At 53.9% G+C, this 12,345-nt stretch overlaps 1 protein-coding gene across 1 annotated transcript in view; it reads left to right on the forward strand.

Annotated features, from left to right (window-relative positions):
- Positions 1-428: 428 nt before the first annotated feature.
- Positions 429-12,345, forward strand: part of LOC147646185 (uncharacterized) — a 186,339-nt gene continuing 174,422 nt past the window's right edge. The window contains exons 1-2 of the mRNA XM_086873806.1: positions 429-509; positions 8,054-8,775. Coding sequence (XP_086729932.1) covers positions 8,054-8,775 — 722 coding nt within the window. The 5' untranslated portion in view covers positions 429-509. The remainder of the gene's footprint in view (positions 510-8,053; positions 8,776-12,345) is intronic.

The raw sequence follows: 12,345 nt of genomic DNA on the forward strand, positions 1-12,345 counted from the left end.
GTTTGGACGGCGGGTTCCCTTTTTTGGGGGAAATCAAAGCGATGCACTGATGCTCCTAATTAGACGTGCATGAGGCTCCAGAGTTTCCCGCTGAGCCGGAGGCACCCAGCAGCCAGGGCTGGGCAAGGTGAGCCGGGAGCTGCGGAGAACTTTGTTTGTGTTGGGAGCTCAATGGCGGCTCCGGCCGGGCCCGTTCCAGGGCTGTTCCTCATCCCCGCCTTTCCCCTCACGCAGCCCGGGGCGGGCCCTGAGAGCGCGGGGCAGGGCTGTGCCGTGTGCAGAGCCCGCCGCTGGCTGCCATTGGCTGCTGCTGCCGTCACTCGTGGTTCTGGCGCGCGCTGATTGGGCAGAGAGGGCACAAGCCCGGCCCCGCTGGCGCTCCCAGGGCGGCCGTGGGGCAGGAGAGCCGCCATTGCCGGAGCGTCTGTGCGGGCCCGGCAGCGGCGGCAGCAGCGGCCGGAGCCCGGTGAGGCGGCGGCGGAGCTCGGAGGCGGCCCCGGCCATCGCAGGTGGGAGCCGCGCTCGGTTCTGCGGGGGCTCGGGGCTCGCTGCGGGCCCGGGAGGGGGCGGCAGGGGGCTGTGGCGGGTGGCTTGTGCCGTGGCCGGCCCGTGTTGGCCCTGGGCTGAGGGCGCTGCGGGAGCGGCTGCCCGCGGTCTCCTTGCCGCTGGGGCCTCGGCAGGAGGCGGTGGCGGAGCAGCGCTGGCTCGTCCCGCTTCGTGTCGGGAGGCCGGAGGTGGCTGCGCTGGGCCCGGGGCCGGGCGGGAAAATTCCCGGCGCCAGAGGTTTGTGTGGCCCAAGGAGCCAGAGGAGCGGTGTGCAAGTGACTTTATTGCTGCCCAAAGGGAGAGGCCATGGGACATTTGCCGTGCGCTCTCTCCAGTTGTTGGAGGACGCGGCCTCGTTTTAGTCCTGATTTTCCCGGCCGCATGTCCCTGTCCCTTTGCCCAACACTGGCCGAGGTGCTTGGAAGGTTCAGCCTTCCCGATCCGCCTGCTGCATGTCCTTTTTGTATAACACCCGATATTCCTGGCTCTGTGAAGTGTTTGTTCTTTTGGAAGTTCAGGAATGTAGCGGGAGTTGGTCTGAGCAGCAGTCCTTGTCAATTAGTAACATTCTCTGAAACTGATGGTTTCTCCCTTTGTTGCCTTATGTACAAGTCCCTGGCCCTATCTCCAAGCAGATTCACTCATTGCCTCTGTTTTTCCTTCCTGGAATCAGCCCAATTCCTCCTGCAGGCAGGAAGCCCCTGGTCCATTGTGCAGGCTTTGGGCCATCAGTGTTAATTTGCATTTCTAAAGCTCCTCTCCTGGCTGCCTGGAACAAAGCTTCTCTTCCAGGGCAGACATCCCGTGACTCACACGTGGCCCCCCACAGATCTGCTATTTATTTTTTTAAAACAATATTCTAGTAACTGTTTATGTGTTAAAGCACCAACTTTAAAGCTCTTCTAGTTTTCAAAGTGCAGCTTAAAGGGGAACATCAAAAAACTCATACCATCATTTTGTCATCACTAAGAGTCAAGTACAAATATAAAACAAAAATGAGAAAGCAATCAAGTGTTTTCATTCTCCTAGGACTAAAAACTGATTCTCACACCACTGGCCCAAACAGAACCGGCAATATAGAAGTAAAATTATTACAAAAAATTACTCTAACGGTGTAATCCTTTCACTGAAACTGAGGAAAGCAAAAACTCTTCAACAATGTCTTTAGAAAAATAAGGCATTACTTGATTCTGGCCAGAATGTGCAACAGGAATAATTTCATGCACACTTAGGCTGGGTGTGCAGAGAAAATCATTCCATGACACATGAGTTTGTCTTGATTTTCCTAAATTTATACACTCTTGACACCATAGAAATCCATTGGTTTATTGTTCATTGTGTCAGGAAAATTAATCCACGAACACCAGAGGTTTATGTCCAAAAAGGAGACAGAGGAGTCCTTTTACTTTATTCGAATAAAGGGAGAGGCCATGGGGCATTCCCCTGGGGTCTCTAAAATTTTTGGAGGGCGCAGCCTCCTTTTTATCCTAATTCCCGGCCGCTTGTCCCTTCTCCCTTTCCCCATAGGCTGAGGTACTTGAGAGGTACAGGCTTCCCGGAACGCCTGATACCTGGGGTACCTTTTCCCCCCCCACGCATAATCTCTTCTTAATTCTTAACTTTTGTGGAATTCATGATACTCTTTCAGTGCCTCTTTGATCTTTTAGTGGAATCCATCCCATTGTTTCTGTTGTCTCTCACTGATAGCTGCATCTTATCAGCAGACCCACAGCTTGTTTGTAAAGACAAACCCTTCATTCCTCTCAATTGGTTTGAAGGTGTGGAGGTGTTAGGATTTGGTTTCCTGTTGCACCCGGATTTCTGTGTCTGTGATGGGAATTACATTACATTACAGGGTAGATGTTGGTTGATGTTTGTTGCTGGCTGTTGATGTTTTTTTGATGGTCGTTATCTTGCTGGGAATCTTTTGGGCTATTCCCAGTCTGTTGAGATGTTAAACACATTTCTGCTGAGTGGTGGAAAAGAAATATTAAAATTCCTTTCCCCAAGGCAAATGCAAACCAAGTTCCTTTAGAGAAATAAGATTTGAAGCCATTTTCAAGTTGGTCTATTTTGCCAGCAGCTAATCCCAGGCAGGGCAGAGTGTGAGTGGAATTGAGAGGCAGAGTGGAATTGTCCCGGTGCCTTCCCAAGCAGCTGTGGCGAGGGCAGGCACAGAAAGGCCTGAAGCTGCAAGAGTGAGAGCAAGGATTGTCCCGCAGTGGCTGGAGATGGCAAAGGAGGGTGGCCAGGCCGAGGATTTGAGCAGAGGATCTGTGGGCAGGCGCAGGGGCTTCCCCCGCTGGGGAGCCCTGGCTGCTGCTGCGTTGCCTTCAGTGCAGGCTCAGGGGTGGCCTGTTTAATATTCCCTTCCAGTTCAGATTTCTGAGTCTGGAAGAGCCATGGCTGGGGCATCAATCATTTTATTTTTTTCGTTTCGTTAAGTTTTGTTCTCTTTCTTATGTCCACCCCATAACATTGAGGCTCTCTGGGGATTAAAAGTTCATACAATGTTCTGTCTAGAAGAGAGAATCCTCAATCCAGCTCCTGCAATTCCCTGTTAATTGTAAGAATTGTACCAGCTCCTTTTTAGTCCAGGGAAACATTATTTCTGAGATTTCCTGGACCCACTCAGGGTCAATACAAGACAAAGCTTCTGTCAATATAGGTCCCAAATATTTAACCATTTTCTCTACCATTTGCCCTTTGTTTTTTTTCAGCTACTCAAAGCTGCTTTTTCGCCTGAAAATCAAGCCATTTCACAGAGGCTTCCTCTACCTCTTCTCCTTGTTTTTCTGACTGGATCAAGTCATCCACATCCTGCATTAAGCCAGTCCCTGGGGGTGAGGTCAATTCCTTTGATATTTCCTGCAAGGCTTGCCCCAATCAGGCCGGTGCTTCCGTGCATCCCTGCAGAAGGACCGTCCATGTCTTGAGCATTTTCCCTTCTAGCTCTTGTTGCCAGCCCAAGGCAGAATTGTGTTTGCATCCTCTGGAAGTGGGCAGATCCCCAGAAAGCATCTTTTGCATCAAGTTGTGAATGGCAGCAGTGTGAGGAGGGCACCTGGTTGAGGCTGGTGTAAGGATCTGAGAGTGTGGGGTGCCTCGGTTTCATCATCTCATTTCTTCTTCTTGGGTCCTGCAGCATTCTGTGGATTCCATTGGATTTCTTGTTTGGCAGGATAGGAGCATTCTAGGGAGCCATCCCTGGCTGCCCAAGCCGTGCCTTGAGCAGGACTCCCAGACAGGCTGTGAGCCCTTCCTTCCCTCCCTTGGAACAGGGGATTGCTTTTGGACACCTCTTGTCCTGGTTGCTTCAGGGAAATTTGGAGAGTCTCCATATCTAATTTTGCCAATTTCCCTGGGGCTGCCCAAACTTCTGGGTTCACTTCAGCCATGGCTCTGCCACACATTTGACACAGAGGTACAACAGAACCAGCCTCTGTATCACCTTTTGCAACATTAATCTGCATTCCCCATTTAGCCATCAAATCCCTTCCCAATAAATTACAATCACAACTGTGAGCAAATAAAAATTCCTGCATTTTAAACCCATCCTCCACATCTGCTAATAGTGGCTGAATAAAACACACCCACTCATCTTTCTCACTTTGTGCCTTAATAATTAAAATATACCTTAAGAATTTTCCCCCTTAGGTGTAAGATTCCGAGTGGATGGAGAGGCCCCTGTGTCCATCAGGAAAGGTCTCCTCTGGATCCAGAGCCATCCTGAATGTTCCCAAGGGCTGCAGTGTGGTGGGTCCCTGGTGGAATGGGAGCTGTGCCACCGCTAAGAATGCGTGTCCATCAAGGGCTGGACTTGCTGGTGCTGAGGGTGCTGCTGTCTGTGCTTGCAGTGTCCTTGTGCCCTGCAGCTGGAAGGCTGATTCCTTGCCAGGGGCTGTTTGGGTGGGCTGTGCCCTGGCCAGGAGGGCAATGCCTGTGCCAGGTGCTTGTGGCCGAGGGTGTCCCTGGGTGCTGGGGCCCCCTTGGGCCCTGGGCTTGATCCCTCAGGGGCTGTAGGAACTGTGCCATGGCCTTTGCCTTCAGCTTGGCCTTTTGCTCATCCCTTGCTGCATTCAGCTGCTGAGCCTTTGTGAGCAAGTGCTGCAGGGGCTTCTTCTGTCGCTGCTGCAGCCCCCCTCAGTGCCTGTGGGTGCTCATCGTGTGGCAGCTGCTGAGCTTTCTGCAAAATCCTTCCTTTCTCCAGGGACCCAGCAGGAAATGCTTAAAAGATCATGTGGATCCTTGCAGGTCTAATCGCCATTTGTGAGCTGTTCCTTCCTCGTGCTGGCTGTGCTGAGGCTCCCCTCCCCAGCCCGTATCCCAGAGCCGGTCCCTGTCCTGCCGCAGTGTCCAAAGGCGGCCCCCCTGGCGGGCAGGGCCGGCAGCTCCACGGGGCCGGGCAGCGGCCGGGGCGTCCCGCAGCCTCCTGGGGGCCGGGGGCCACTGCCGGCCCTGCCCGGGGGGTGCTGGGCTCAGGCAGCGCCCGGCGCTGAGCCCCGGCTGCCCCACAGCCCCGGCCCGGCCCCACAGCTCCCCACAGGCCCCCAGCCCGTGCTCCCGGTGCCGCAGCTCTGCGCCCGCTCCTGCCGCTCCCAGCTCAGAGAAACCCCCTGAAATCCTCACCTCCTTGTTTTCCTGTCCTCCAAAACTGGGATACAAAGGATCTGAGTAAGCAAGCAAATTTGGAGGATGAGACCCTTCTGAAACACATCCCAATCCTCAGTATTTTTCTCTTCCTCTTTTCCATTATCCTTTTTCTTATCCCATGGATTTCTCCTGCTGCTTCTTGCCTTAAGCACATTCCTGCACACTCCCCTTCAGCCAATCCCTTCCCAGCACACAAACACCATCCATCCCCTGTTGTCTAAATCCCTTCTGGACTTCCCTTCTTGCCTCCCCCCTGGGTGTCCATGTCCTTAATTCCCTCTGGGAGAATGTGCAAACGACCTCACATGCTCCCAAGGGACCCTTGAGAGATATTTTGGGATCCTCATCCCTTTGGCGGGGACCCCATTGTGGCTTTCCCTTTTGTCCCCTCCCTGGGTGCCCTGCCATGTTCACTCCCCGAAGATGCCACTGTAGTCACTGCTGAGATTTTCAGTGCTCTCTCCCTGCCGACTCTTGAGAGCCGCCCTGATCCGTCCCTCGTCTGTCTCCTGCTCACTCTCGGGTACCCAATCAATCCCCGGTGCCGCCGCCAGCCGAGGGAGCCGATCCCCCAAACTGGGTGAGGCCCCTTCAGCTGCACGCACTGCCCGCCGGCCCGGACGGTGGAAGGAATTGCGGAGGAGCCCCAAGGTGTGTCGAAAAATTGACATCCCCAGAGGTTTCTGTCCACAAGGAAGACAGAGGAGTCCTGTAAAAGTAATTGTATTCATAAAAAAGGGTGTGCCCATGGGACATTTCCCATGGTGTCTCTCCTGTTTTTGGCATACACAGCCTCCTTTTCATCCTGATTTTCTTGGTCACATCTCCCTCTCCCTTTCCCCATTGGCTGAAGCCCTGGAGAGGTACAGACTTCCCAATGCACCTCCTACATACCCCCTTAATATGCACCCCACTTTTGTATAGCTAACGATGTTGATGTCTGTTTTAAGTCTTTGTTGTTCTTCTGGAAGTTGATGAATTTAGCAGGACCTTGGCTGAGCAGCAGTCTGTGTCATCAATTAATAACATTTTCTGCAGCTGCTGGCTCCTCCTGTCACTTCCTTATGTCCACGTCCCTGGCCCTATGTGCAATGAGGTTGAGGGGATCAGTTTGTAAAGAGGCTTTGTTGTTGTTCCTTTGCTGGGGTTGCCCCGTTTTGGGGCCATCCCCCCTGGAGCAGGGTGTCCCCCCTTGGTGCAGGCGCAGGGCTCAGGCAGGGCTGAGCCAATCAGAGCGCGCGGCGCTGATGACTCATCAGTGTCCAGGCAGAGCCGCAGCTGCCAGTGTTCCCCAGCTGGAGCCCAGCTGCGCCCCTCCCCCCCGGGCCTTGGCGCCCCCCTGGAGGGGAATTTGGGGAGGTGGGAGGGGGGAGCGCCAAGGCCGGGCCCCCCCGCGCTGTGGTGGCGGGAGCGGCTGCAGTGGGGAGCGAGTGCGGGCGGAAGCGGCCGAGAGCCCAGCGCTGCCCCAGGCCGAGCTGGCCCAGCTGCATCCGTGCCCCTGCGGTGGGATGCTGTGGGACTGGGGGGGAAGAGGGAGGCGGCAGTGGGTGCTGGGCCTGGGGGCAGGAGGGGAAGGGAAGGAGAAGCGGGGTTGAGGAAAAAAACGGTTAAAATATATGTACCTGGGGTTGTGCAGAAGGAGGAGGAGGAGTGTGAGGAAGAGTAGGGCCACAGGAGGAGGAGGAGGAGCAGGGAGAGGAAGCAGCACGAAGTTCATCCCTGTATCTGCAGCTCCCCCAGCCCCAGGAGTGTTGCCTCCCCACGTGCAGCGGGTGACCACAGTGGGCGATCCACGATTTTTATGGGGCTGAATCTTGGTGTTTCTGAGCCTTACTGTGGTAAACGTTGGTGCTTTAGTTTCTTGCAGGGGCTGAACCTTTCTATTGTGCAGGGGGTTTTGGCTGAATCTTGTTGTTTGGTTAGTTTGTGATCTGTGTTTTGTTGTTTGGGCTGAATCTTGTTGTTTTTGAGGTTCTTACAGACACAAGATGCCCAATGTCTTTCTGAGACGAACCTGGGCAAGGAGGCATGTAGGAGACACATCGGGGGTGGACGGTCTGAGACTCGGCAGAGACCTCTATAGTCGAGTTAGATGTTAGTTGTTTATTTCAGGGCGTGGGAGAGAGAGAGAGGGAGAGCCTGCCATGAGCCGACAGATAGAGCGCAAAGCAGGCTCGGAGAGAACAATACAAAAGGGGGTAAAATATGAATACATGAGTTCAAGACTTTAAGATTGCTAAGGAAGAGAATAACAGAACAGAAGTGAGAGAGCCAGGAAAAAGAGGATAAAGAAGAGCAGGAAAGAGCAGGAAAAAGAGAGCAGCAAGAGTGTCGAAAGTATGAGGCAAGAAGGCTAAGAGAAACAAGAGAGCTAAGAGAGAGCCAAGAGAGAGTAGCAAGAGAGCCAAGAGTTAAGAGAGACTAAGAGAACCAAGAGAACTCTCTTTTACAATTACATATATAACCTATACATTGAATATTCTATTCCTTTACTAACCAATCTTTCTAAGTATCCTAATACAGTAACATTTGTGTTCCACCTATAGAAATCGCTGGTTTTGCATATTTTTAGTTATCTCGGGGTTCTTCAGACATTTCCTTAGAAGGCTGGGAAGAGGGGTCTCAGCTTAGTTTTACTGGGGAAAAGAACGTGTTCTGGCACGTCAGCTTGGTTTCTTTGAATTATTCAAACTGTGCTTTCATTTGTATTTCTTCCTTAGCTTTTCTGGCTAAAGAGACATATTTATAATTTCTTTCTAATTCTGCCTTCCCAACAGAGGCACCCCCAGCCCAAGGCACTCTCCTCTCTTTTTTTCCTCCTAACCAGGAATTTTCATTCCCAAATTTTTTCCAGATGGACGAGGAGGAGGAAAAGCCCTGGAGATGCCGCACTAGGAGGGGCTGCAAACCCAGTCCAGGGAGCTGCGAGGAGGAAAGATGCCCCCAGTGCCAGGAACACGGCCAGAGATCCAGCCGGAGCTCAGAGCTGGGGGAGAAGCCCCACAAGTGCTTGGAATGTGGGAAGGGCTTCAGAAAGAGCTCCCAGCTGATCCAGCACCAGGTGATCCACACTGGGGGAAAGCCCTACGGGTGTGGGGAATGTGGGAAGAGCTTCAGCCAGAGCTACAGCCTGAGGAAACACCAGAGGATCCACATGGGGGAACGGCCCTTTGAGTGTGGGAAATGTGGGAAGAGCTTCAGAGATGTCTCTGAGCTGATGACACACCAGGTGATGCACACGGGGGAACGGCCCTACACCTGCTTGGAATGTGGGAAGAGCTTTGGGTGGAGCTCCAGTCTGAGGGCACACCAGCGCATCCACACTGGGGAGAGGCCCTACGAGTGTCCCCAGTGTGGGAAGAGGTTTCAGACCAGCTCCAGTGTCCTCGTACATGAGCGGATTCACACAGACGAGAGGCCCTTCTGCTGCCCCGACTGCGGGAAGGGCTTCAACCGCAACTCCACCCTCACCGTCCACCGGCGCATCCACAGTGGGGAGAGGCCCTACGAGTGTCCCCAGTGTGGGAAGAGCTTCTCCACCAGCTCAACCTTGACCCGACACCAACGGAGTCACCAGTAAGGGAAGCCCTGCGAGTGCCCCGAGTGCGGGAAGAGCTTCGTGCGCTGCTCCAGCTCCATCCCCCATGGGAGGATGGGCGTTGGATGATCCCCAGTGACCCCCGTTGGGCAGAGCCCTGGTAATCCGTGGTCCTGGTGATCCATGTTGGGAAGACACCTGGCTGGGAGGCTCCACATCTTCCTGGCTCCCTGTGGGCACCTGGATGAAAGCAGGGGAATGAAAATTCAACAGGATACAGAATGACAGTGGGAATTGTTGACTTTCAATCCTCGAGAAGCTTTTGCCTCAGGAGCTGTGTGGGCAGAGAAAAGGGGGTGACACCGGGCTTGGGGGCCCAGAGGGGAGCACAAACGCTCTGGGTGAGGGAGACACGACCCCAGAACCCTCCCTCACCTTCCTGCGCAGGCAGAAGCCGAGCCCCAGTGCCAAGAAGACGAAGCCCAACACGGAGATTCCAATCCCCGTCAGCATCTTGCTGTGTGTGGTGTTTCATGGCATCCCTGGGGCATCTGCAAAGGTCAGGACCCCCAAAACCTCTGTCAGACACGCCAAGCCCCTCCAAGGACCCTCCCAGTCTCTCCCAGCCTACCCAAGACCCTCTGAAACCTCCTTTGGAGTCACTAATTTTAAACAATTAAGAATTTTAGAAAAATTAGGGGTCTTGGCTAGAGATAGGCCTTGCTGGAACTAGTTAGAGTTAATGATGAAGGGAAAAGCAGGATTTGAGATAATGAATCTCGGACTTAGATAAAAAATTACTTTTCATTGTATGTTTGTTTAGCTGTGCTTATAATGAGAAAAGAGAAACTGATAAATGGGTTCAGGAAGATCACAGACCTTACATCTGGAAACCCATTTCCAAGTCACAAGGGAGGAAACTGGAGTTGTACCAAATGTCATTTGTAATGTCAACCATTGTAAAGGTAGAAAGGTGGGAGTGAAGAAGAGCGGTTTTCCTTCATCTCCTGATGAACCCTCCTCACCAAAACGACCCCCTCCTCAAATTAGGGAGCCAACCATGCAGGCATAATGACATTAAAATCATTACCATGAATTCTAATCCGAAGAGGAACATGGGAGGTGCTAGCATTATGCATATGCATTAGTATTAATATGTATTAGTATTTTGGATATTTTAAGACTTTTGTAAATAAATTCACACTGGAATATTTTGTCAACTTGCAGTGCGTATTAAGGGGTGACTCCCGCCCTCGCCCAGTGCTGTGATTAAACATCCACTTTGTAACTTTAAACTGTTGGAGAGGTTTTTTGTCCATTAACAGATTGATGTTGATACTGGATCAATATTGCTATTTTGCTAAATCACTGCCAGTCTCTTCCCAGCCTCCCCAGGACCCACCAGAACCCCTCCTGTTCCTCTCAGGATCCCACAGCCCCCTCCCAATTTCCCCCCACTGCCCCTGGACCCCCAAACCCTCTCCCAGTCCCTTCCCAGCCCCACCAGGACTCATCAAGACTCCTCCCAGTCTCTTCCCAGCACAACCAACCTCATCCCAATCCCTGCTTTCCAATCCCCAATCTCCTTCCAGCTCCTCCAGGCTCACTCAAATCCCTCCCTGTGACACCCAGCACCCCCAAACTCCCTCCCAGGGTCCAGCAAGACCCCCAGAACCCCATCCCACCCTTCCCAGCATCCTTCAAACCCCTTCCCAGCCATCCTAAGCACCTCAATCCCTTCCCCAGTTTAAACCAGTCTATCTCAAACTCCCTCCCAGTTCCTCCCAGCACACCCCAATCCCCCTCTGGGCCCCCCCAGTGCCTCCCCCGCTGCCCCTGGCGCTGTGGGGGCCGGGCCGTGCCCCAGTGCCGGCTCAGGGGGTGCTCCAGGCTGCCGTGCTCCACCTGGCAGCTGGAGCTGAGCCCGCATTGCCGGGGGCGGTTTCCAGCAGCACCAGGAGCTGCTGGCTCCAGTCCCCGCTGGGGAGCACGGCAGTGGCCAGCACGCGGCCCGAGAGCTGCTGCTGGCCCTGGGAGCAGCTCAGCTGGATGTGGGCAGGGGAGAAATCCATCAGGGAGCAGAGCAGGCGGCCGGGGCCGGGCTGGGAGCTGGAGGGCACCAGCGAGATGGACACGCTGGGATGGGCACTGGGAGAGAGTGGAGAGGAGTGGTGTGGCATTGGGAGGGACTGGGAATGGACAGGGAGGGACTGGGGTGGCACTGAAAGAGATGAGAGTGGATACTGGGACACTGGAAGTAAGTGTGGAGGTCTGGGAGTGAAGTAGGAATGAACTCGGAGTAGACTGGGAAATGGCTAAAAAGGAGTGCAAGGGACTCTGGGTCCTCAGGGCGGGACTGTGGTGGCACTGGGAGGGACTGTGGTGGGACTGTGGTGGCACTGGGCGGGACTGTGGTGGCACTGGGAGGGACTGGGAATGAAGTGCGCGGCGCTGGGTGGCCGAGTCCAGCGCGGGGCTCTCGGCTCTGTGGATCTGCCTGGCAACTGATGAGTCATCAGAGAGACGCGCTCTGATTGGCTGAGGGGCGAGAGATGCACGGATGGAAGAGATGGACAGGCGGGGTCACTGGGAGTGACTGGGATGGACTGGGAGAGGCTGGGATGGACTGGGAGAGCCACGGGAGCCATTGGGAGGGACAAGGGACCCCGGGGATGGGCACAAGGAAGCCTGAAGGCTCTGGGGTGATTCCCAGGGAGGTTTGGAGGGACACGGCCGGGCCCCTCTCTGTGCCCCGCGAGCAGCGGCCCGGACAGAAAAGTTCAGGAGCAGGAGGAGGTGTTTCTCAAGATTGATTTTAATCCTCATTCTCCTGGTCTGATTTGCTCAATCCTAAGTTCAGTTCATTTCCCCATGTCGGGCTGTTGCGGCCCTGATGGTGATCCCTGAGTGACCTCTCCCTGCCCTTGTCCCGACCCACGAGGATTTGGATTTGTTTCAGTTCAGTGGAATTCCTGGTGATTTGGGGGAGCTGGAGCAAAGCAGCTGGAAAGCACAGTGGGCTTGAGAGGGACTGAACCAGGGCAGGAGTTGGGGCTGCCTCGAGTGAGCTCTCACAGTGTGAACCTTCATGGGGTCTTTCTAAGGGAATTTTGTTGAAGTTTGACATTCTTTATTAAAAAGCAGAGTCACAGATGGAGCTCTGCTTTCAGCTTGAAATGAGGGGATGGAACGTGGGCACTGGGACTTCTGTAACCTCAAGTTGTTCCTTGATCCTGGACACTTTAGCTTTGGCAATCTGAAGCCCTTCAGCAGCAATGTCTCTGCCACCCCCTGGTTTCTGGCTCAGACCCAGCTCGCAGCTTGGACAAGGTCTGGGCTTTGTCCTTTTGAGCTTCAAAAGCCTCCCGGGAAGCACCAGCCCTCCCCAGCCCACCCTTGGTAGCACTTTTTCTTTTCTCTCTGCTGACAATTTTATCCCCAAAACTGCCGTGGGAACGTTGTATCCAAGCACATCCTCCAGCGCTGCACTTTCCTCCTGTGAATTCCCTGTGCAGGGAATGTGTCTGTGCTTTTCCCTGCTCTGTTCACTGACAAACAAACCTGAGCCCGTGGGACTGTCAGAGCTCCTTCATGCCATGAAATCAGGT

Source organism: Cyanistes caeruleus, unplaced genomic scaffold, assembly GCF_971803275.1.
Source record: "Cyanistes caeruleus unplaced genomic scaffold, bCyaCae1.hap1.1 HAP1_SCAFFOLD_116, whole genome shotgun sequence".
Lineage (NCBI taxonomy): Eukaryota > Metazoa > Chordata > Aves > Passeriformes > Paridae > Cyanistes > Cyanistes caeruleus.